Source organism: Lissotriton vulgaris, chromosome 7 (genome assembly GCF_964263255.1).
Source record: "Lissotriton vulgaris chromosome 7, aLisVul1.2, whole genome shotgun sequence".
NCBI lineage: Eukaryota > Metazoa > Chordata > Amphibia > Caudata > Salamandridae > Lissotriton > Lissotriton vulgaris.
This window is the reverse complement of record NC_141695.1, coordinates 1,190,305,926-1,190,332,340: the sequence shown is the minus strand read 5'-3', so window position 1 is coordinate 1,190,332,340 and position 26,415 is coordinate 1,190,305,926. Positions and strand designations below refer to the sequence as shown.

General features: G+C 49.3%; 1 protein-coding gene across 2 annotated transcripts in view; it reads right to left on the bottom strand.

Moving 5' to 3' along the window:
- FBRS (fibrosin) overlaps positions 1-26,415 on the bottom strand; it is a 457,478-nt gene that overhangs the window by 20,840 nt on the left and 410,223 nt on the right. For both annotated transcript variants that reach the window (XM_086931672.1, XM_086931671.1), the window contains exon 18: positions 3,165-3,381. In XM_086931672.1, the coding sequence (XP_086787798.1) occupies positions 3,165-3,381 (217 nt within the window). The remainder of the gene's footprint in view (positions 1-3,164; positions 3,382-26,415) is intronic.

Genomic DNA, 26,415 nt, shown 5'->3' with positions numbered 1-26,415 from the left:
AGAATGGGAAGACGTGGATATGTTGTCTTCTGAGATGTGCTGCGACTACTGCTAGGCACTTTGTAAACACTTGTGGTGCAGTAGTGACCCCGAATGGAAGGACTTGAACTGATAGTGTTGTCCTTGAAGGCTTGGTCTTTGGGGTTGAGTTTCTGGGGTTAAAACAAGGATTCCCCCAGGGTCAAGGATGCCCTCTCAAAGCACCTTCAGCTGCACTAGGGCGGCTAGGTACAGAGTGCTGAGACCCAATGTTATCCAATGGGGGGTAGGGGGCCTACAGTTGCTAGCTGCTCACGAGCTAGCCACAAGGTTATGGGAGCAAAGCTCCTGGTGTTAGGCTCAGGGCAAAGGGAAATCCGGTTTAGCACAAAGTGCACCCGCAGTGACGGCAGGGTGCGGTTTTGGCGTTGGGTGCAGTTTTCAATGGGGATTTTTAGTTTTTAGTTGCAGGCTCGTTCCAGGAAGACTTCCAGGAGGAACCAACAGCTGGGCAGGTAAGTTGGAGGGCACAGGATGTAGATGCACATGAGGTTCTTTTCTCCAGGGCGCAAAGCGGCTGGATGCAGGGGTATTTTGAGGTCAGATTTCACCTTACCAGGCCACAGGCGGGGGGGGGGGGGGCTCGGGGGGTGATTAGTCTCCGGGAAGAGGCTGCAGACTACGTTGGGGAGTTCTGGAAGGGTCAACCAAATCTGGACTCAGACTCTGGAGCGCTGGGGAACCCCACTGGGAACGGTGAGCCACTCGAACTCTGGCATAGGCAAACGGTGCAGTGGTGGTTCTAGGCATCAGGTTTCTTTGTGCTCGCAGGCTCAGAGTCTGTCTTGGGAGTTTCATTTGAACAGAGTGGCTGTTCACAGAAGATCAGGTCTTTGTTGAAGGGAGTCCGTCCTCCCAGGCTTCGGTAGGTCGCTGGCTGCAGGACAAGGTGAATTTTGGTGCAGGATCCCTGGAAACTGCAGACGGGGCAGTAGGGCTGGGGCCAAGTCAGTTGTTCTCTACAGTCTCCTCTGCTGGGTGCCTTCTTTCGTTGGTTCAAGAATAGGTCTTCTCGGTTCAGGGCTGCCCTAAATACTGTATTTAAGGGGCGTTTTAGGGAACTCGAATTCAGTAGCCAATGGGCTGACCTTAGGGTGACTACACCCTTGGTGTGCTCACCCCACATGGGGGAGTGAGCACAATCCCTAATCCTGATTGGGGAGTGCCTGCAATCTACAAGATGTCGGGCACCGAAGAGTAGGCTTCACCTGAGGGGTGGGGTTGGCACACCTAGGCGGGCAAATTTTTCCCACCCGTCTTCCCGCCAAAAAGGAGGGGAGACAGGAAGGGGGCCTGCTCCTGATAGGAGAGGCTGGGGGTCGCTATACCAAGGCTGCAAGGCCTTTTAAGCTCCCCTGCCACAGATGACTCTTCCTGGCCTGGGGGAGGGGTGACCACCTCCGCTCAGGAAAAGCTTTGTTTCTGGGCTCAGGGAGCATAGGCTCCCACCCAGGGGTCCAAAAACATGTCTTGTGGTGGCAGGCTGGTGTGCACCAGTCAGGGAACCCACCAGAGGCTGATCATTTATCAGGGGGCATCTCTAGGATGCCCTCTTAGTGCATTTTTCATCAAATCCCACACTGGCATCAGAGTGGGTTTAATGTGCTGAGAAGTTTGATACCAACTTCCCAGTTTTCAGTAAAGCTATTATGGTGCTGTGGAGTTTATAATGACTAACTCCCAGCATCATATACTCTTAATGTCAGTACTGCTCTTACAATATCTAATGGCTTAGACTTTGTAGGGGTACAGGGCGCATGCATCTGAACCCTCACCAACGGTATAGTGCACCCAGTTAGAGGGGTGGCGGACCTATGCCAAGGCAGTGGGTTGTAGGGATGGCACACAGGGATGTATACCACGTCGACTCTTCACTTTGTTCTGCACCAAAACACACAGCCTGTAATGGCAGTGTGCGTGTGTAAAGGTACAGGTCCTCTAAGGGTAGCAAAATAAGTGCTGCAGCCCTTAGAGGCCTTCCCTGGCCACAGTGCCCTTGGTACCCATTGTACCTTTTACAAGGGACTGACATGTGGCCAGAGAGGTGCTAATTGGGGGTACAAGGTACAGTTTTTGGGAAAGAACACAGGCCCTGGGAACCGGATTGGCTGGGACTCGGGGCACATCAAGTTAAAGTGCATCAGTAGTCTGGCAAAAAAAGGGGGAGGGGAGTTACTGCAACAGAAACCCAGCTTTCTACAGTGAGGTGCCTGCACTTTCATAATGAGACTTTTTGGAAGCCTTTTTCCTGGAAACTTCAGGAAATTCATGCGATTTTTCTCTCCTTTTAGATGTTTCCTGAGAAGCCTGTGCGGTAGAGCTCTCCTCATCCCCAGAGACATCAGATTTATTTTTTAGTCTGAAGCCAAATTAACAACCTACCCTCTCTATCTTAAAGGGTTTTGGTTGAGAAGGGCCTACGAATTTTTCAGTCCTTTACCTTATGCTGAGGGTAGAGACAGTAGATACATTCCTTATGGGGATCTTCAGCATGCAGCTTCTTCTTACTGCATGTTCCACCCGACCTGAAGAGACCCTTCTTTGAAGAAGCCGACATTTTGAGTAAAAATCTGGTAAATGGAATTAGAAACTGAGCAGAGCTCAGGGAGACTCCTTTTCACACGACATGCGGTAGAAAATCAGAGGAACCTAGCCTCTCTTGGGAGTGTTCTACAGGGTGCTGTCGCCTGACTGGCTACTAGTTATGTTAGGTTCTTTTTTACAATAGAAAATGGATAGGATATTGCAGTGACTATTCATTGCATTGTAGTCTATGGTAGTATTAACTACTGCTTTTAGAAGCATATTGTGGGACTCACTACGACAACGGGGAGAATTTAAATATGTGAATCTATGAAAGATCCAAAACTGGAGAAACCTCAGTGACCATCACTATAGATACAAATACATCTGTTCTCTTTCAGCAGAGCAAGGGCTGAGGTAATGAAGCTATCCTGCATGTCTGAGGTTAGGCTGCACATACATCAGTGCCTCAAACAATTACTGTTCTAGGCAAAAATATGCTCCAAGCTCCATTGGCACTGGACTTCACCTACATGAAAGGAACTTGACAAATGTGAGGTACCTGGGAATAAGATGTACCCTTCTAAATGCTTGATACTCACCTGTCCTTCTCATCTTTTATCACAGGAGTTGTTCGTTTCTCATTCTCCCTCTCCTTCTCGTGCAAGCTACGTTCTGCCTCTCCCGGTTTGGTCCACACTTGTGCTGGTGCAGTGGGAAAAGAAGGTGGTGTGCGACGCAGTCTATTCCAGATATCCTGGGGGTTTGTAAAGCTGTGGGCCGCAGAATTATCTTTCTGTCCAAACATTGGATTTGGATCTAGGAAAGAAATTTCAAAGACCAGTCAGAAGAGAGTAGAGGTTGACTCCGCAAGTAAGGAAAAATGTATTCAAGAGCTACACTACACGAGAAAAGCCGGAACATGCTCCAGATTGCACCAAGACCCTCCACAGAAGACAACCTTAAAGGCCCAAAACCAGATCCACTACATGACAACCTAAAGCTCCCCATACATCTCCACTACACTGACAACAGGTAAATTTGCACACACAAAAAAATCATAATAAATTGACATTAGGGATGCTTGCACTTTAAGCAACGCTAATTACCCAACAATTTCCTCTCACATTTAGTAAAGGAGTTTATATATCTTCCTATGTTATCAAGACTTCCAAGGAATTTACCTTTACAACAGTTTGTCAGACTGGTGTAGAATTCTCGTTGCAAGAACTACTCTAGACTACTTTACCCTGCAAGCATCTCTTCTTGACATGAAGTGCTGTAGATTCACATGCTTTGCATACTCTTGCCATCTAGTGTTGCGTCTGGCTGTGTACAAGTTTTTTCTCTTCGAAGAAGTCTTTTGAGTCACAAGGTAGAGTGAAGACTCCTCTTTGTGATAATGCACATGGGGATCGACTTGCATGTTAAGATTGTTTTCCAGCGGGTGGGTGTGAATGGAGAGTAAAGTAAGTGTAAGTAAAGAAATGTCCAAGCATATGAAAAAGTAAAGGAACTACAATGGCCAAGGGCTTCCAGGGTGGGAGCATGTGAATCTACAGCACTACAAGTCAAGAACAGATGCTTACAGGGTAAAAAAATGTTTACTTACCAGTAGTAGTAGTTTAACAGCTTGAAGAATTGTCTGGATTCATATGCTGTGCATCATTCTGCCATCTAGTGGTTGGGTTCGGAATTGTCTCTTGTTTTGGTCGCTGTCGATCACCATTTGGTGCCAGGTACGTCCCCTGTTTGATGTCAGACGGTATCCTGAAGGTCGAAGTGTGTTGTGGCCGTCTTAGGATTCTCTGTTTGCCTTATGTTTTGTAATCCTTGAGATGGTTTTGAAAATACTGATTTAGTCCTTTATTCCCCACCTGTTTACTTTCCTTAAAGGAGAGGCCGAATGGGTCGCATGCGAATCCAGAAAACTCTTCATGCTGCAAAACTACACCTACTGGTAAGTTACCATTTAGTTTTGCAGCATGAATCCTTTTCCGGATTCACATGATGTGCAGCAGATTATGTAGCTGTTTCTCCCGTGCCTGGGAGGTTGTGTAGAAAGACAGGCTTTGCAAACTGGTGTTGAAGCACCCTTTGTCTAATTTGAGCTTCCTTATTCATTTGTATATCCAAAAAATAATGCTTCGTAAAGATGTGTGGTGATACCAATGTTGCTGCTGCGCAAATGGAATCAATGGGTACTTTTGCCATAAACCATAAACGCCAGAGTTGCTTCTTTCTTTATTTATTTATTGTGGGGTGAGCGGTTGGTTGCATTGTTAGTTCCTTTTTGGCATTGGCATAACACAACTGGATAGCCTGTACTATCCATCGTGCAATAGTTGCTTTTGTGACAGCTGGACCGGTGTTGGTATGTTCGTAAGCGAAAAACAATTGCTTAGTTTTCCTGATTTGTTCTATTTTCTGCAAATCATATAGTAAAGCTCTCCTTACATCCAGGGTATGGAGGGTTCTCTCTGCTTTAGTTTTTGGGTTCTGGAAGAAACCTGGCAGTAGAATGTTTTAAGTGATACTTAGATACTACTTTTGGCAAAAGCTGTGGGTTAGTTTTTAGGAGTACTTTATCCTTGTGGATTTTTAAGTAGTGTTCCTGTATCGTTAAAGCTTGCAGTTCACTTACTTTCCGTAGTGTTTACTGCAATGAGAAAGGCTGTATATTTTCCTAAAAAACAAAGATCCTAAAGAAATGGGCTCTTATCGCCCAATTACTTTGATTAATGGAGATTCGAAAATGTATTCTAAAATATTGGCAGCACGGTTGGCCCCTATTATTCACAAAATAGTTTCGGAACGACAGCACGGGTTCGTCCAAGGCCGATCTACAATTGACCACTGTGAGAAGTTGGCCTGATATGCAGTGCTCACTATTCTAGTGATCAATATGCATCAGTCCAAACAACCCTTATGGTGATTGGTTGTAAGTCAACCGATAGACCAGCTATCCTAGTAGCATGGACAAGAGCAGTCTTCGGGCTAAACTCTAGAGGGCGTGTTAAGCCAGCTGTTATACCATCACATATACCCCTTGAACACCAAGTGAAAGGACACCACACAAGTGTTATGAAAATAAACAGTGTATTTATTTAGATCACAACAGCCCTGTACTCTTTATGAGGACAGGGTACTAAGCACACATCAAAACTCTTACGAAAATACTTTAAGTTGCACAATTTACACAAATGCCCGAGGGGCACGAAAAACCATATACTATGAAAGTGGAATGCGAAATTACTAGCAGGTAAGTACTGGACTAATAGGCTTTGGAATCGCTAGGACTACGTTACTGAACCTTCAGATTACTAGTAGGAGGCCTAGGGGACTCGGGTGCAGAGTGTGCACTCTCACGCGGGATGCGGGACAAAGTCTATGGAGGCTAGTAAAAGCAAAGTTAGTGTTCTCGGGCGAACCCGACTAGGTAGGTCGAAAACAACAGTGGATCTGGACCCTTGGATAGGGAGGCTATGCTGGGGCACCGAAATGCCGAAGTTACCTAGCCCAGGGGCTGCGGATGCATAGGTCTGAAAAGACGTCGGGAATCCTCGTTGACGAACCAGGAGCCTGAAGAAAGAAGTTGCTGGCAGGCGACCAGTGAAGATTGTTCGATGGATCCAAGCCTGGATCGAAGATGGATGACACCTGAAAGCAGAGGGGACCAAGTTCTTAATCACGAGCTAGTGATTGTGCGGGTAGCAGGATGGCACCGGGCGAAGTCACCTCGACCAGGTGAGTGGGCGACGCTGGGCTCTGCAGTCTCACGGACCAGGAGGCGTTGTCGGCGACCAGGATGGAGGTGCGAGCTGTCCCACGATGGTTGATGCGGTCGACGTCGCTGGACCCAGGATTGGGGCAACAAGTCTTGGCAAATTCAAGCCCACGCGGTGGACCTAAAATGGCGTCTGGAGTGGACCAGGAGGGTCCGGGTTGCTCCTCTTTTGGAAGGGAGCAAGGGCCAGTCTGGAGCAATCAGACTAGCAGTGGTGATGTCGTCGGTCGTCGTCGGGAAGGTCACAAGCCAGCGGGCTAGGAGCCAGACAACGCGGTGAGCAGCAAAAAAGCAGAAGGCCCCACGCAGATCTCGTGGATGCTGGGGGGCTGGACTTCGGTGCTGGAGCTGCTCAGGGTCGGGGCTTCTCGGACCCCAAAGCACTCACCAGAGGATCCCTCGGCGGTCGTGCTGGATAGAAGTCGTGCAGTTCTGATGATGGCCGGTTCCTCGAGGTCTCGTAGCACCTACAGTTCTCAGCTTAGCTGTAGAGGTAGGTAGAGGTCAGAGGTGCCAGGGAAGCCGGGTCTCGTCGAGCTGGTCAGTCGGATTCCGGAGGAAGGACGTGCAGCAAACCGCAGAGTTCTTAGATGGTGCCTGCGGGTGCAGGGTGACTACTCCTTAGCCACAAGGAAGAAATCTTGAGAAGAAGTCGAGAGTTCCTTTCGTAAAAAGTAGTTTCTTGATTCAAAGATGATCTAATTTGGAAGGGGGCCCGCTCCTGCCTTTATCCTAAAGAAAGGGGTGGGTACGCAACTAGGTCCTGCCATAGGGGTTGGACCAGGAAGGGGGGTGGTTACACCCCTCTCCCATGCCGGACTTTTCCCCAGGCCAGGGGCTGGTGTGCCCCTGGAACTGGTTCTAGCCGGCAGATGCGTAGTGAGCACCGGGGTGCCACTTGCAGTCACCTTCCTGTAAAGCCCTGCCTACCCAGGATACACAAAACCCTGTCTGGGATGGTGCTAGCACCGCCCCGGACAGGAAACCCTTTGTCCAAGCTCCCCTCGCTGGAAGGACTCCCAGCTGCAGGGGGTCAGACTCGTGTTTGTGGTGGCAGCATCCATTTTGTGATGCTGAGGCTTGAGTTAACTTTAACCGGGGTTCACAGTTACATACATGTCGTGTCCCTCTAGAAGGGAGGAATGCTAACCCCGTCGCCAGAATTGGCGAGGGGTTAGTATTCCAATTCGTATGACACCTTACTCGACATGTTTTGATAAAGCGATACCCGAGATAGCATTTAACCGGGAGGATTATAATACACTTAAGAGTATATGGTATGCGTTATCATGGAACAGCTATTAGGACTTGGTTCCGCAAGCTGCAAACGGGCTCAGCTCATGCCAGAGCACCATCTCACACGATTCCAAGCACTCTGCCTTCAGGATTGTTAAGGCCTGCCATAGGAGTGACTGATAGGAATCTGTGTGTCCATTTTTAGGGTTAGATATAGGTATACTATATCTAAGCAAAGGGTGATTGCACCACCTTGCCCCAGCTGTCGTGCAGCCAGTTGTGTCAGATTTAGATGGCCATCCAGGGGTGGCACAATACATGCTGCAGACCCTGGTAGGCCCTGGGTACACCTATGCCCCGAGTTACAGGGTCTGATAAGGTGGCCCAGTACCAATTGGTAAATGCACCTAAGGTACATGTTGTAATTTAGTGAGAGAACAGCTAGGCTGTGGGTCTGATTGGCAGGCCCACAGCCAGAGAAAGTCGTAAACCAGTGAAACAAAAGCAAAAAATCTGGGTGATCATAGGATTGCAGACCCTACTCTCCTACAACCACATTCAAAAAAATATATCCCTCTTTGATTACACGGGTGTGACAGGAGACCCAATGGCGCTTATACTGCTGGACGCAGAGAAAGCGTTTGATAGGGTCTCCTGGAAATACCTGTGGGCAGCCATGACCAAATGTGGGATTGGCGAAATATTTATAACCGCAATTAAACGGCTATATATTAAACCGAAGTGTTTTGATTAATGGGGCTCTTTCGGAAAGCTTTGTTATTACCAGGGGCACGAGACAAGGGTGTCCATGCTCCCCCCTCCTGTTCGCCATCTATATTGATGCATTTTTACAAAGATTGGAAACAAATGTTTTAATCCCCCCAATTAAAATACGAGATTTGGAAACTAAATGTATGGCTTATGCAGATGATATAGCCATTGTTACAGGGGATCCTAATAACGCTATACCACAGATTGAAAAAGAAGCTTTTGAATTTGGGTGCGTATCTGGATATAAATTGAATTCTAGTAAAACCCAGATAGTTTTGAATGATACAATAGGGATGAACGATCCTACGATATGTGCTAGGGCGATATATTTAGGGGTCAGCATTAGTGCAAAGATAGAAAATATCGTGAAGACAAAATCAATCCCCTTATGCATCGCACCAAACAAGAACTACATCTGGCTACATAATTTGCATTTATCCATTGGGGGTAGAACTAATGTAGTGAAAATGTTATTCTTTCCAAAGTTTCTTTATATTTTCCGAGCTATTTGCTTAGACTTTCCCCCACTGATCTTTAAAAACATAGATACTATGTTTTTGCGCTTTGTTTGGGCATATAATAGACCTCGCTGGGCACTTAGATGAATTACCTTACCCAGAGATAGAGGTGGATGGTACCTACCCAATTTTAAACTGTATTATTGGGCTACAGTCTTAAAATACAGCTCTAATCTGCTAATGGTCAATTCGGTGGGGAGTAGGGTACCTACTCCACAAGAACTTATCTTGGGTGACGGAAGTGCTGGCTGTCTGTGGCGCCACATTAACGAAGACTACTTTAAAAAAGTGAAATTCAAGACAATTTCTAGCGTTCCTAAAGTTTGGGGCAATGTTAAAAAATTTGTAGGTTTAGGTCGCTATTCCGATTATACCCCCGTTTCACAGAATACGGACATTCCGTATATATTCCATGATGTATGTACGAAGAGGTGGGTGGATTTAGGAGTCACATCTTGTTTTTTTTTTCTATTAATGGACTTAAAACATTTGACGAATTGAAAGCAGAGTTTGATTTGTCGAATAGGGACTTTTTTTTTAAATTTCTTCAGGTGCGTGACTTTCTATTAAAAAAAGTAGGCGTCGCATCAAATGCCAACCTAGTCAAATTATCGATAAACTCAGATTAGCTAAAACTCAGAGAATCGGGGAGATATATGAAGGATTGAATGTATTATTACCCGACGATATGGATAAACATGGGATGGTACGGTAGTCTAGGTTGGGGATCTCACCTCAGGTGTCCCGCGATGCTTATGATATGTCACTGACATGTTTAATGTCTATGAAACTCCAGGCACAATGTTTTAAAACATTCTTTTCACTTTACTACACACCGGGAAAAATTGGTAAATGGGGGACTGGGAAAGGGACAACCTGTCCACGATGTGCACTACCCGCTGCGGATAAAACTAATATGTTCGCCTCGTGCCCTGTTCTGGTTAAAGTACTAGCGGAAGTCTCTGATTTTCTCTCAAACATTACCCAGTATAGAGTCGATAATACCAACGAAGAGGTGTTGTTGGGTTTAACCAGTACCACCCGAATTGCACAGGTTGATTTTTGTAGCCATGGCTGTATTTAGGCCGTGTGTTGCATCAGCATGGATAGATCCTCATTTTTTGAATGGAGAACTCTGCTGCTTGCGACCTGTAGTTTGGAGGTCGCAATTTATAGAAACAAAGGGAGGGTAAGCGGAAGGAGTAGTTTCTGTCCTGTAACTCCAGTTCTGTAGTAGGGGTATCTCTGTTATAGTCATAATCTAGTGAATAGTCCCGCCCATGTGCGTGGACCCCGGCAATCAAAAATAATCTCTTAAATTGTCAAAATAATGCAGAAACTGCAAAGACACTTAAGAGAGAATTTAAAGACAAATAATGCAGCCTATATCCACAGGCTACACTGTCCAGTACTTCAACTAGAAATTCCACCAAAAAACACCACACACAATACAGCCTGCTAGTTTCTACCATAGAGAAACTTGCCTCCCCCAGTCAAAGACTCTGGAATGATAGAGAGGAAGGTAGGGACAGACAAGCCCCATAGGCTGCCATTATGTGGCTTAAATAGGATACTGTGCCTTTAAGAGAACTTTCCAGAACTTCTCCCAGTATCCCAGAATGCATAGCAGGTCCCTCTACTTTCAGTTCTTTTTGAAGGCGAAGCACGCCAGACCTGTCGCATTCCGTACATGTTCAAATATCTCCACCGGGGAGGAGGGCGGGCGCTTATGACTATAACAGAGATACCCCTACTACAGAACTGGAGTTACAGGACAGAAACTACTCCTTTTGTAGTAGGGGATCTCTGTGTATAGTCATAATCTAGTGAATAGAATGGCAAGCCCATCCCCACACCAAAGCGGCGGTGGAGAATAAAAACATAACGCCACTACTGTGCGAACAAATTCCGCAGTGAAGCCTGCCCAACCTGAGCGTCTGCCCTGGCGTCAGTGTCCAGGCAGTAATGCTTAGCAAAGGTATGAACCGACTTCCAAGTGGCTGCCTTGCAGATTTCAGCAATCGGCACGTTACGAAGCAGAGCCGTCGTGGCAGCTTTGCCCCTGGTGGAATGAGCCTTATGCTTACCTCCTAAGGTCTTATTAGCCTTTTGGTAACATAATTGTATGCAGGACACAATCCACCTAGAGATGGACTGCTTAGAGGTCGCAAGACCCGTCCTGACCGATCCATAATTGATGAACAACTGGTCAGACCTACGAATATCTTTGGTTTTATCCAGATAAAATTTCAACACCCTCCTAACATCCAGGGAATGGAGAGACCTCCCCGCTGGGGATGAAGGGTTCTGAAAAAACGTAAGCAAAGTTATGGTCTGGTTGATATGAAAATCAGAAATAACCTTGGGAAGAAATTTAGGGTGAATACGCATAACAACCTTAGCAGCATGAAACACAGTATAAGGTTCAGTACAACACAACGCCTGAATTTCACTCACCCTGCGGGCCGATGTATTGGCCACGAGGAACGCCGCCTTCCAGGACAGGTGCTGCAACGACGCCTTATGAATAGGTTCATAAGGCTCCTTCATCAATCTGGACAGCACCACATTCAATTCCCATGAAGGCGAAGGAAGCCTGACACGAGGGAATACTTTCTTCAATCCTTCCAGAAAATCTTTGATCACAGGGATCTGGAAAAAGGAAGTCTGTGAAGGGCATTTCCTGTAGGCAGTCAAAGCAGCAAGATGAACCTTAATGGAATGAACATTAAGGCCAGACTGCGCCAAATGTAAAAGGTAAGGAAGGATGACATCTTCCTTACAGGTCGTAGGATCATGGTTCTTAGACTGGCACCAGATACAAAACCTCTTTCACTTGTAAGCATATGAAGTCCGAGTGGAAGGTCTCAGACTCCTTCAGTATGTCCATGCAATCCTCGGGCAGATTCAGATGGCCATATTGCACTATCTCAGGAGCCATGCCGCCAAACTCAAGGACGAGAGGTTGGGGTGTAACATCCGTCCCCCGAACTTCGTGAGAAGGTCCGGCCTGCACGGCAACCGAATGTGAGGAAAGAGAGACCAGTGAAGTAGGTCCGTGAACCACCACTGCCTGGGCCACTCCGGGGCAATGAGTATCATCCGAGCCCTGGACCGGGCCAGCTTGATGAGCACTGCCGGAATCAGGGGAATGGGAGGAAAGGCGTACAGAAAGCCGTTCGTCCAGTTGATCCATAACGCATTCCCCAGCGTCCCTTGCTGGAAGTACCTGGAGGCGAAGTTTCTGCACTTGCTGTTTTCGGCGGTGGCGAACAAATCTACGTCTGGAGTTCCCCACCGTGCGAAGACTTCTCCTAGTACTTCGTCGTTTATGACCCATTTGTGGTTTTCCTGAACCAGCCTGCTCAGTGCGTCTGCCTGAACATTCTGCACACCTGGTAGATGGGTGGCCGTTATAGTCAGTCCTCTGGCTAGGAGCCAGTGCCAGATCGCCTGCGCCTCCTGTGACAGAGTGCGTGATCTCGAGCCCCCCTGCTTGTTGAGGTAATACATTGTGGTGGTATTGTCCGTCTGTACAAGCAGAGAGTTGGTCTGGAAGGACGGAAGAAAGGCCTTCAGTGCCAAGTGAACAGCCCTGAGTTCCAGGAAATTGATGTGGTACGTGGCCTCCATCGGCGACCACGTTCCTTGAATCTGTAGAGTCCCGGAATGTGCTCCCCATCCCAGGAGAGAAGCATCCGCTACGACAGTCTGCGTGGGAATGTCCTTGTGAAAGGGAACCCTCTGAGGAGATTCTCCGCCGAACACCACCACTTCAGAGACTGAAGAGCATGCAGCGACAGTCGAATCTTGTCGTCCCAAGTTCCTTTCCTCTGATCCCACTGGCCCTCCAAGCACTCCTGCAGCGGTCTCATGTGCAGCCGTGCGTGTGGCGTCAGGAAGATACAAGAGGCCATCGATCCCAGTAGAGAAGACACCGTCCTCGCTGTTGTAGATGGAGTTGTCATAAGAGCCTGAGCCTTCCGAAGGAGTGATAATCGTCTCTCTTCCGAAGGAGACACGCTTGCTGACAGCGTATTGATGGAGGCTCCCAAGTACTGTATGCATTGGACCGGAGTCGGGACAGACTTGGCCATGTTGATGTGCAGCCCCAGCTTGTTCAAGAGAACGCACGTCTTCTGGAAGTGTGCTTGTGCTTCCGAGAAGGAGGATGCCTTGATCAACCAATCGTCCAGGTACGGGTAGACAAACACCTTGTTCTTCCTCAGGTGTGCTGCTACCACCGCCATGCACTTAGAGAATGTTCTTGGCGCAGACTTCAGTCCGAATGGGAGTACTGTGTATTGATAGTGATTGGTGCCGACTTGGAACCGCAGGAACTTCCTGTGTTTGTGTGCAATGGGCACATGGAAGTAAGCATCCTGTAGGTCTATAGCGCATAGCCAGTCTCCCTGTTGCAACTGAGGGTAAATCTGATGCAACGACAGCATGCGAAACTTGATTTGATTGGATAAAAATTTATAATGTGCAAAACAATAACCCGCAGGTATCAAGGCGCCTAACAATAACATCTAAAAAATGGAAACATCATCCTTACACATAGGCTTGCAGGAAGAGGCGAGTTTTAAGGGCACTTCGGAATTTCTGTAGGGAGGGTAGAGACCTGAGATCCAGAGGGAGGTCATTCCACCATTTAGGGGCCAGGGTGGAGAAAGCCCTGCCACCCCACTTGGCTCTTCGTATGCGGGGGACTGTCAGGAGCAGTTTCCTGGAGGAGCGCAAGTCCCTTCCAGGAGTGTAATGGGAGATGATGGAACCAACTCCCATGTCGCTGTTCTTTGCAATGGCTCTATAGGTCATGCATAGGACTTTAAACCGTACTCGGTGCTCTACCGGTAGCCAATGCAGCGCTTTCCTGGCCAACGTGGCCGAGGAGCGTCTGGGAACATCCAGAACAAATCTGGCGGCGGCATTCTGGACTACCTGCAAGCGCTGCAGCAGGCTCCTGTTTAGCCCCGCATACAGCGCATTACAGTAGTCCAGTCGTGAGCCGATAAGTGCGACAGCTATTTGCTTTCTGGATTGCTGAGAGATATTTCCTGATTCTTCGCAGGGTGTGGATTAAGCCCCAACAGGTGGAGATGGTTCTACTAACCTGTCTGCCCATATCCAGGGCAGGGTCTATCATCACCCCAAGATTCTTAGTAGATGTCGTGGGGGAAAGGCACACTCCTAGCGAGTCAGGCCACCAGCTGGCTGACCAGATGTTCTCTTTCCCTCCAAACACCATTACCTCAGTCTTCTCCCCATTCAGTTTGAGTGAGTTCTGAATCATCCACTGACCAACCGCCTCCATGCAAGATCTGAAGTTGGAGGCAGTTGGTACATCTGAATGGGAAAGAGAGACGAGGATTTGGGTGTCATCTGCATAAGAAACTACCTCCATCCCGAAAGTTCTAATTAGTCTGGCTAGTGGGGTCACATAGATGTTAAATAGGGTCGGACTAAGAGCCGACCCTTGCAGGACCCCACAAAGCACCGGTCTGGATGGAGATAGGAACTCCCCCAGCTTGACTCTTTGTTCCCTTCCGTCAAGGAAAGAGGTCAGTAGATCTAGAGCTGCGTCCTTCACCCTCACATCCCTCAGACGAGATGTGAGTACTGAGGGGGAGAGGGTATCAAAGGCCGCAGTTAGATCTAACAGGACCAGGAGGGTGGTCTGGCCCCCATCCACTTTCGTGCGGATCTTATCAAGCACAATAGTAAGGGCCGACTCAGTGCTGTGTTCCCAGTTCTCAGTGCGGGGTTCCGTTCTCAGAAAGGCCGGGTCCGAATCGGGAGCCCGGTACTTCTTCAGCAACCTCGATGGAGCCGCCCTCCTCACCGCAGGGGTGAGAAACAGGTCCATAGCCGGTTCCTCCAGGCCCGGCAACAGAGGTAGGAGAGGACGAGACAGGTGTTTTTGATGCAATGTCTCAAAAATGACTGAAGTCTTCGGAGTAGGCACCGTCAGGGATATGCCCAACTTCGCAGCGCCCCTTAAAAGGACGTCATGGAACGCCACCAGGTCATCAATCGGGGACACCCTCGTGTCCGGTGACCCCGATAGGGTAGGAGAATAGTCCCGGGTCCCGGAGGACCTCGTGTGTGAGCGAGATTCGCGCCTCCTATGGCGGCGTCTCGACCTCGTGGATGATCTGCGTCGCGATCTCTCCCTTCTCCCAGAGCGAGAGCGAGACCTGCCAGCCCGTGGCCGCTCCGCCGGCTTTCGTGGCGGGGTCTTCCTGGGCTCCTCACGGGGTTTCGGTGTCCCCTTAGGAGGAATAGGCAAAGACGGCAGGGAAGTGGACCTCGGCGGAGGAACCTTCGGCTGCGGGGTGGGCCCATGCGGAGGGACAGGTGGTGGTGGTGGGTCGCCTGAAGGAAGTGGAGGTTTGGGCGGAGGATCCTCTTTAGGAACAGGAGGAGGAGTCTGAGTCCGAGGCCGTGATGGCGTGTACACCTCCGAGTACACAGAGCCCGGTGACCCCTTAGGCGAAGGGGGGGAGAGCCAGCCCCCATCAGCAGGTGACCGCCTCCTCTTGCGTCCTCCACTAGAAGCAGCGTGACTTCTGGGACTAGAATCCCTCTTGCGCCGTTTCGGAGAGGCTGAACGACTCCTAGACGCCGACCGCTTTCTGCTAGACGCAGAACGTCGCTTTTCTGGCGTCGAACGACGCTTCCTTGACTCCGGCGTCGATCGCCGCCTCCGCGACGTCGACCTCTTTCTCCGCGACGTCATACACCGCCTCCGCGACGTCGAGCGTTCAGTCTTCGACGACGATCGTCGCCGTCTTCTCGATGCTCTCGACGTCGAGGAGCCCCTCGACGTCGACCGGTGCTTCGACGGCGATCGACGGTGTCGCCTCGACGGCGATCGACGGTGTCGCCTCGATGGCGAGAGTCGATGCTTGTCACTTCGCCGTCGGCGTCGATAGGAAGACCTCGAAGTCGACTAAGACGATGACGTCGACGGTGGCTTCGACGGCGACTTCTCCATGATCTTCGACGTCGAGCCGTCACGCCGTCTCGACCCGGAGCCCCGGGGAGAAGGGGAGCACACCGCCGTCATCCCTCTCAACGTCGTCGAGGCAATCGACGTCGACGGAGACCGGGACCGCTTGCTGGACTTCCTGCCCCTGGGGAGCCCTCAGCAGAGGCAGAGGGAACCTTCCCAGCCTGCCCAGACCCACCTGCAGCCTGCAGACGCCTCTCCTCAAGGCCAGAAAGCCTGATCTTCAGTCTGTCCCTCAGAGTCCGAGCAGTAAACTGCTTGCAGATGACACAATCCTCAGGGACATGATCTTCAGGGAGGCAGACGATGCAGACATCATGGGGATCACTCTTGGCCTTCTTCCTCCCACATGCTGGGCACTTATCAAAAAGGCCAGGCATTTCAGAGCCCTAAAACGCCTGAAACAGCACAAAAAAGAGAAAGAGAACACCAAGAGAGTAAACTGAAACACTTTTAGAACACAAAAGTGCCAAAAAATCCAACAAACCCTTGAAACAAGGGAGAGCTCAATGCCAGGGTCCTGTAAGCAGGAGCCGGAAAAAAGAACTGAAAGTAGAGGGACCTGCTATGCATTCTGGGATACTGGGAGAAGTTCTGGAAAGTTCTCTTAAAGGCACAGTATCCTATTTAAGCCACATAATGGCAGCCTATGGGGCTTGTCTGTCCCTACCTTCCTCTCTATCATCCCAGAGTCTTTGACTGGGGGAGGCAAGTTTCTCTATGGTAGAAACTATCAGGCTGTATTGTGTGTGGTGTTTTTTGGTGGAATTTTTAGTTGAAGTACTGGACAGTGTAGCCTGTGGATATAGGCTGCATTATTTGTCTTTAAATTCTCTCTTAAGTGTCTTTGCAGTTTCAGCATTATTTTGACAACTTAAGAGATTATTTTTGATTGCCGGGGTCCACGCACATGGGTGGAACTATTCACTAGATTATGACTATACACAGAGATCCCCTACTACAGAATAGGGGTATGCAGATTTGCGCCCCATTGCTATCATGGATTGAGAGTGTATGATTATGGAAGTAATATATTGGGGAAACTTGTCGTAAATCTGTTATCATGGTATTCTTGCGATGTGTTCTTTTTCTTTTGTATAAATTGTTTATATTTAATACAGTTTTTGTTGTAACGAAATAAAAGAATGCTGGGTTCCTCTTCTCCTTGGGGGGGGGGGAATGTGTATTAAATGTGAAACTCAAATAAAAATTGTTAAAAAAAAAGAGAAAGGCTGTATATGTTTGAGGTCCGCTGTATGCATGAGTTTAAAGGGCTTTGTCATCATTTGAGAGAAAGTACCGTATTTAAGCTCCATGTTGGTACAGGAGCAACTCTTGGTGGAGCTATTCTTTTTGCTTCTTCTAAGAACCTTTTAATGACTGGTCTTGTAAAAAAGCTTTTGCATGTTTTTCCTCTTGTGTATGCCACTAAGGCAGCAAGGTGCACTTTAAGGGTCGAAAAACTGATTTTGTTATCCAATAGGTAAGTAAGATATGTAATAACTGTTTGAGTATTGATTGAATTACTGTTAGCGGTGCAACATGTGGTATATCGCCTTCATTTTGCTGTATAACATTTTCTTCACTGCTTTCTTGCTTCTTTTAGAATTTCCATTGTTCTTAGCGGTAGATTGAGGTGCCCAAATTCTATGTTTTCAGGCGCCAGGCTGCTAGTTGTAGCATTGCTGGTTCCGAGTTAAAAAACTGTCCCTGTTGCATTATCAACTTTTTCTGCTTTGATCTGGACCATTTCTCCTTTGGATAGTTCTAGGAGAGTGGAGTACCATGTTTGCCGTGGCCAATGAGGAGCAATGAGAATCATGTTTGTTTCTGGTTTCTTTTTGAAGCACTTTTTGCATCAAGGGTAGTGGTGGAAAAGCGTGAACAAATGTCAGACCAATTGAGTGAAAGTGCATTTCCCTTTGACAGGTGGTGTGGAAACCTAGAGGCAAAGTATTGGCATTTCTTGTTCTGCATTGTTGCAAACAGATCCAACACTGGTGTTCCCCAGATATTGAATATATACTGTACTATTGTATGTTTCAACTCCATTCGTGGAAGCAGTTGTTTTGTCTGCTCAGTTGGTCCGCTGTGATGTTGTCTACCCCTGGTAGATGTACTGTCTGTAAAGTAATTTCTTTGCTTATTTCCCAATGCCAGATTTCCTGTGAAAGTTTGATTTGGGGAAAGGACTTTATTCCACCAGGTTTGTTAAGGAAGAACATTGTAATTGTATTGTTTGTTTGTATTAAGATGCTTCCTCCCTCACCCCCACCCCCCAGAGTAGGTTTCTGGAATGCCTTGAGTGCCAGAAAAACTGAGTTGATGTGCTTCGTGGAGTCCTGTTCGCTCCATTGACCATGAACTTTCAATTGGTTGAGATGTGCCCCCCAACCGTTGAGAGGTGCCCCCCATCCGTTGAGAGATGCATCCATGGTGACTGTCACAGATGGAGTTGTGTCCCTGAAAGGACTCCCTTGTGCTATGTTGTTGGATGCTCACCATTGCATCTCTGCTTGCACCCTTTGTGTAACAACCACTAGATCTTCCCAACTTCCTGTGGCGTGTGACCAACTGTTGGTGAGCCATTCTTGGAATGGTTGCATGTGTTGGTGAGCGTGAGGGATGAGTGGGATACATGATTCCATCATGCCCATTGATTTAATTACTTTCCTCACTGTCAGAGACTGTCCCCTCTGTTAGAGGGCTGTTTCGTGATGGATGGCTTGTATCCTGGCCTGTGTGGGATAAGCCTTGGCATTTGCCGTGTTCAGTCTTGCTCCCAGGAAGGGTTTTTCTCTTTTTGGTGTTGTAGACCATTTTTTGCGGTTTATTGAGAAACCCAGGCCTAGCCGCGTCTAAATTGTTTTTTTTAACATGATTCTGGCATGTTTGTTCTGTGCGTCCCCTTATTAGAGATTTGCCTAGGTAGGGGTAGACGTGGATTTTCTCTCTTCTCAGGTGTGCCGCTACTGCGGCTAAACACTTTGTGAACACCCTTGGAGCAGATTTTATGCCGAACGGGAGTACCCTGAATTGGTAGTGTGTTTCGTTGTGTAGGAATCTTAGGTATTTTGTGTCTTTTGTTCACTGGGATATGCAAGTAGGGGTATTTCAGATCTATTGATGCTAGATAATCCCCCTTCTGAATCTGAGAGATTATTTCTTGAAGGGTACAAATCTTGAAGTGTTGTGTGAGTATGAATTTGTTTATGAATCTTAAGTCCATGATTGGCCTTAGGGTCCTGTTTGGGTACTAGGAAGTATGGTGAGTAGTTTCCTTTGTACCATTCTTGTGTTGGTACCTTTTCTATTGCCTGTTGATATAGTTCTTTGTTTCTGTATTTAGCAGTGTTTGTTCTGCTTTGGTTAATCTTTTTGTTTCAGGTGGATTTGCAGGTGGTGACTGTTAGCTCTATGCAATATCCGTATTGTACCCAATTTAATATCCAATTGTCTGTTGTGATCCTTTCCCTTTGTTTATGGAAACGAATATGCTACTTACCAGTATGCATCTGTTCTTGGCATGTAGGGCTGCTGACATTCATATCTGTGCATAGATAGCCGCCTAGTGTTGGGTCCGGATGATTGCACACTGTTGTCCTGGAAAGGTCTTCGAAGTATCACAAGATAGGTGGCTTCTCCCCTGGACTACAGTGCGCATGGGCATCCACTCCATCCTCAGATTGTTTTTCGCCATTGTTGCAAAGATGGAGTGTAATGCAAATGCTACTTACCAGTATGCATCTGTTCTTGGCATGTAGGGCTGCTGACATTCATATCTGTGCATAGATCTCCGCCTAGTGTTGGGTCCGGATGATTGCACATTGTTGTCCTGGAAGAGTCTTCGAAGTATCACGAGATAGGTGGCTCCTCCCCTGGACTACAGTGCGCATGGGCATCGCCTCCATCCCCAGATTGTTTTTAGCCATTGGCAGAGATGGAGTGAAGAATGTGAGTGATGGCCATGCTATGAGCATATACATATATACTGAATGAAATACTGCAGCTGCTACAGGCGGCGGGGAGGAGGGTGGGCGATATGAATGTCAGCAGCCCTACATGCCAAGAACAGATGCATACTGGTAAGTAGCATTTGCAGTTCGAGGCATGTGGGCTGCTGAATTCATATCTGTGCATAGAATACATAGCAGTCCCTCCATTAACGGCGGCCGCCCGTGCCAGCTGCAGCAGTCTGAAAAAGTGTTTTTAGAACAGCCTGACCAACAGCTGCCTGCTGTTTGGAATGCACGTCTACGCAGTAGTGCTTAGTGAAAGTATGTGTGGTAGACCATGTGGCTGCTCTACAGATATCTTCTAAGGGAATGTTACCTAGGAAAGCCATAGAGGCCCCCAACTTCCTGGTGGAGTGGGCCCTTGGTGGGATAGTGAGAGTGCGCTTAGCTTTCGCGTAACAGATCTGAATGCATTTCACTATCCACCTAGCGATCCCAGCTTTGGAGATAGCGTTTCCCTTGTGGTGTGTGGCAAAAGCAACAAATAGCTGCTTGGTTTTGCGAAAATCTTTTGTCCTGTCCACATAGTACATCAAGGCCCTCTTAACATCAAGGGTGTGGAGCATGCGCTCCGCCAGCGTCTCTGGGTTTTGGAAGAACACCGGCAATTCAATTGTCTGGTTTATGTGGAATTGTGATACCACTTTGGGTAGGAATTTAGGGTTAGTGCGGAGCACCACCCTGTTAGCATGTACCTGGAAGAAAGGTTCTTGGATGGTGAGCGCCTGCAGCTCGCTAACCCTCCGCAGCGATGTAATCGCTACTAAGAACGCAACCTTCCAGGTCAGAAACTGAAGCTCACAAGAGTGCAGTGGCTCAAAGGGAGGACCCATCAGCCTTGTAAGAACCACATTGAGGTTCCATTCTGGAGCTGGTGGGGTCCTTGGTGGAATGACCCTTTTGAGTCCTTCCAGAAAGGCCTTGATAGCAGGGACCTTAAAGAGTGACAGATGTTGTCTATTCTGGAGGTATGCTGCCATAGCAGACAGGTGAATGCGGATGGAAGAGTACGCCAGATTACATCGATACAAGTGGAACAGGTAACATATGATGTTTTGAATGGAAGCATCTAGCGGGTCAATATCGTGGTTAACACAGTAGATGACAAACCTCTTCCATTTAGCCGCATAACAAGCCCTAGTAGTGGGCTTCCGAGCCTCCCGAATGATGTTCATGCAATCGGGAGGAAGATTGAGGTAGCCAAACTCTAGGACTTCAGGAGCCAGATCGCCAGGTTGAGCTGTTGCGGGTCTGGGTGCTGAATGTCGCCATGGCTCTGCGTCAGAAGGCTGGGAGTGAGATGAAGCCTTTGATGCGGTACCACGGAGAGTTCCAGAAACGTGGTGTACCATGGTTGGCGAGCCCACGTAGGAGCAACCAGGATGAGAGTCATCGAGTGCTGCCTGAGCTTGCGTGCCACCAGCGGTATCAGAGGTGCTGGGGGAAAAGCGTACGCAAAACTGCCTGACCAGTTCATCCACATTGCATTGCCCTGTGATTGCGGGTGTGGGAATCTGGCGGCGAAGCTTGGGCATTTTGCGTTCTCCTTTGTGGCGAACAGGTCTATCTCTGGATGACCCCACTTTTGGAAGTACGGTTGGAGTACTGATGGATGTATCTCCCACTCGTGCATTTGATGGCTGTGTCTGCTGAGCAGATCCGCCATCTGATTGTCCTTGCCCGGGAGATGCTCTGCCATGAGGAAGATGTTCCTCTGAATGGCCCACTTCCACATGCTCTGAGCCAGATGAGACAGCTGTGGAGAGTGTGTGCCTCCCTGCTTCTGGATGTAGTACATGGCCGTCATGATGTCCGTCCGGATCAACACGACCTTGTTGCACAGATGTACTTTGAACGCCTTCAAGGCCATGAAGACTGCCATCAGTTCCAACACATTGATGTGCATCTTCCTTTGCTGTAGTGTCCATAGTCCCTGCACCGTGTACTGGAGTACATGCGCTCCCCATCCCTGGAGAGAGGCGTCCGTCGTCAGGACAATCTGTGGCACAGGCTCCTGGAAAGGTCGGCCCTTGCAAAGGTTTTGTGGATTCCACCAATGCAGAGAGTTGTACGCCCAACCGCTCACCAACACTAGGTCTGTCAGTTGCCCATGAGCCTGAGTCCACTGACGTGCAAGGCACTCCTGAAGCGGACGCATATGTAGTCTCGCGTGCGGGACGATGGAGATGCAGGAGGCCATCATGCCTATCAACTGCATGAACACCTTCGCTGGAAGCGAGTGCTGAGGTCTGAATCGTTGGATCAGAGTCTGGATGCTGGCGATTCTCACTGAATTTGGCTGCGCAGTGGCTGCCAGCGTGTCTATCGTCGCGCCCAGATACTGCCGTACATGGGCGGGCTGGAGATGAGATTTTGGATAGTTCAGCGAGAATCCCAGATCGTGCAGGAGATGAATAGTGCGTGACACGTGGTCTGCGCACTGCTGTTCCGTCCTTGCTTGAATGAGCCAGTCGTCCAGATAAGGATAGACGTGGACGTTTTGGCGTCGCAGATGCGCCGCCACAGTCCCCAGGCACTTTGTAAAGACTCTTGGCGCTGTGGTGACCCCGAACGGCAGAACCCTGAACTGGTAGTGCTGGTCTAGGATTGTGAATCCGAGATACTTCCTGTGGGAAGGATGCAGGGGGATATGAAAGTATGCATCCTTTAGGTCCAGTGTGGCCAGGAAGTCCCCCTGTTGAAGCAGAGGGAGAACCTGCTGCAACGTGAGCATATGGAAGTGCTCCGAGAGGATGTACCAGTTTAGGGGCCTGAGGTCCAGGATTGGCCTGAGGGATCCGTCCTTTTTGGGGATCAGGAAATACAGGGAGTAAACCCCTGTTCCCCGCTCCTGGAATGGAACGAGCTCTATCGCCCCTTTTTGCAGCATGACCAGAACTTCTTGCTGCAACAAGGTCAAGTGCTCGCCTGACATAGGACGGCTCCTTGGGGGTATGTCCGGTGGAATGGAAGTAAGCTCTAGACAGTACCCGTACTGGATAAAAGAGCTCACCCACCTGTCCGTGGTGATGGACTTCCACGCCGGCAGGAACTGCTGGAGTCTCCCCCCGACCGGTGGTCGGGGGGCAGTGACAAGACGTCACTGTTTGTTGGTGGTGGTGGACCTGGAGCTATTGTTTCCACGTCCCCTGCCCTTGATGTTATTGCCTCTGTAACCACCTCTACCTTTGTTGTTGTACGAGGTCTGGGTGTTATTCTTGTAATATTGTGTGGACTGCGATGCCTGACCCCTTGAGGTGCCTCTGGAAGTGGAGCGGCGAAAGGAACCACCCCGAAACTGCTGACTTTGTAAGGCCCCCATAGACTTGGCAGTTTCAGTATCTTTCTTCATTTTTTCCAGGGTCGCGTCCACCTCAGGGCCAAACAGGTGGTCTGGGTTAACTGTTTGATTAAGTATTGTAGTTTGGATGTCAGGTTTGAACCCTGAAATTCTAAGCCAGGCATGGCGTCTAAGCAACACACTGGTATTGATAGCCCTGGAAGCTGTTTCTGCCACATCTAGTGCACATTTGATGGATGCATTCGTAATGAGCTTTCCCTCCTGAATCAGCAGCTCTCCTGCCTCCTGGTATTGGTCAGGCAAGTGTTGGAGTATGGCCTCTAAGGTGTCATAATGGGCCCTATCATAACGTGCAAGTAGGGCTTGTGTGTTAGATATTCTCCAGATATTAGCTGCCTGCGCAGCAATCCGTTTGCCTGAGGCCTCAAAGATCTTGGACTCTTTGTCTGGGGGAGGAGCGTCACCACTAGTTTGGGAGTTCGCCCTCTTCCGAGCGTTGGAAACGACCAAAGAGTCCAATGGCAAGTGTCCCTTGATATATGTAGGGTCAGTGGGCGCTGCCTTATATTTCCTGTCGATGCGAGGGTTGACCACACGTGCCCGGGTGGGCTCCTTGAAGACCTCCGCTGCATGTTTAAGCACTCCTTTAAGCATCGGCAGGGTCTTGACCGACTTTTCAGCTACAGAAAAAGTGTCGAACAAGAAGTCCACATCCACGGGGTCAGAGTGCAGCTCGACGTCGTGGTTAGCAGCAGCTCTCTCGATCAGGGCGTTTAAGGCCGCCGAGTCCTCAGTCGGGGACGTCTTTGCCGCAAAAAGTTGAGCGTCCTGGCCCGACTGCGGGTCCTCTGGGTCGCCTCCGGCTGACCAAGGTTCGTGCTCCTCCTCCGGATCCGAGTACGCCGGATAGGTGTACTCGGCGTCTTCCTCGTCCGCATCGCCTGTGGCGGAATGCGTTGGCGAGTGTCCCAGGACCTGTGGGGACACAGGGTCCACCGGTGCCGAAGAGTCCGCAGAGTCCCTTTTGTTTTTGAGAGGGATCTTAAAATGTTCCAACACCGGCTCCGTCGTGATCTTCCTCTTGAGGAGAGACAGTTTCCCGGTGTTGGCTTCGATGATTACCTCACGACGTTCCTCTTCAGCAAGCGGTTGGAGCCGAAGCTTCGATACCACCAAGGCAGCTTTCGAGGGTCCGCCTTGCTTCGGCGCGAAGGCCTTCGGTGCCGACTTGGGAGGAAGGTTGAAACGGATAGGCGTTTGCTCCTTCGCAGGCTTAGGCGTCACAGTGCCCTGAGCGGGAACCACACTGACTTTCCGGATCCGCTGCAGGGATTCCGCTACCTTCTTCGTCAAGGACGGAGAGGGCTCGGCCGGCTCGAGCGACTTCTCGGCGTCGAGAGCCAGACCACCCGCAGGCACCTTCTTCGGGGCAGACGCCCCATGCTTATGTGCGTCGTCGCCCTGACGCTTCCGCGGAGCCGTCTTCGGGTCCACAACCCCTTTCGGAGCCGACGCAGCCGCGTCGGACGATTTCGCCTTCGGCACCGACCCCGAGGGCTTCGGGTCGGCCATCTTGGCGTGGCTCTTCGAGTCGGCCATTTTGGTCTTCTTGGAAGTTGACGCCTCCAGAACCTTCTGCACCACTTTCACTTTCGGTTTCGCATCCGAGGGTGTGTGACCAGATGGCTTCACTTTCGTTTTCTTCAACGTAAGTGTTGTCTCACAAATGTCGGTGACCGGGCCCGGAGGCGGGAAGCAGGACTTATAATTAGATCTTGGGTAAGGCCCAAAGGCAATCCCTCGACCTGGGCCGTATGAAGGGGAATAACCCCTGAGTCTGGTTGGGGGTGCTCCTCCTCCGAGCTATCCCCCATAGTGGCAAAAGCCTGATCGTCGTCCCCTACCTCGTCGGTGACTTCGTCAAAGTTCTCCTCACCCGCGTCGTAGGTCTCACCCTCGGACGCGGGACTAGAGCCCGAACCTTGTCCGTCGTCTTCTTCCTCGACAGATTCCCGGAATATGTAGTCAGGCGGGGGCGCCGCAGTCGATAACCTAGCCTGGAGCCTATGGGCCCGACGATTCTTCAAAGTCTTCTTGCACCGGAATTTGGAACACGCCATGCAGCTGTCTTCGTGGTGATCCGGTGACAAGCATGTATTGCACACAGGGTGCACATCGAGGTGTGAATATTTGGAGTTACACACCGGGCACTTCTTAAACGGAGTTCGCTCCATAGCAACGTGTAGTGTAGGCCCGTCCGCGCCGAAAGCACGTGGAAGGGCAGCAAGAGATCGGAGCTGAGAGTCAGAAAAGAAAACTCGTACGCAACTATACCGACGCCCAGCCTAGAGACCTTTTGGTCTCGATTAGAAGTTGAACAACTATCGGTCCCGACAGAGGGAACCGAAACACATCCGAACCCAATGGCGGAAAAAAACAATCTGGGGATGGAGGCGATACCCATGCGCACTGTAGTCCAGGGGAGGAGCCACCTATCTCGTGATACTTCGAAGACTCTTCCAGGACAACAATGTGCAATCATCCGGACCCAACACTAGGCGGCGATCTATGCACAGATATGAATTCAGCAGCCCACATGCCTCGAACCACCTTAAGTGATGACCATGCTAAGAGTAATTCTGAGTGCTGCAGCCGCTACAGGCGCCGGGGAGGAGGGCGGGTGATATGAATGTCAGCAGCCCTACATGCCAAGAACAGATGCATACTGGTAAGTAGCATATTCGGTTCGAGGCATGTGGGCTGCTGAATTCATATCTGTGCATAGAATATATAGCAGTCCCTCCATTAGCGGCGGCTGCCCGTGCCAGCTGCAGCAGTCTGAAAAAGTGTTTTTAGAACAGCCTGCCCTACAGCTGCCTGCTGTTTGGAGTGCACATCTAGACAGTAGTGTTTCGTAAATGTGTGTATGGTAGACCATGTGGCAGCTCTACATATTTCTTTTAAAGGAATGTTTCCAAGGAAAGCCATGGAGGCCCCCAACTTTCGCGAGGAGTGGGCTCTTGGGGGAACCGTTAATGTGCGCTTAGCCTTTTGATAGCAAATCTGTATGCACTTAACGATCCACCTGGCTATACCGGCTTTGGAAATGGGGTTGCCTTTGTGTTGTGGCGAAAAGGCAACAAACAGTTGTTTTGTTTTCCTAAAATCTTTTGTCCTATCTATGTAGTACATTAGAGCTCTTTTGACGT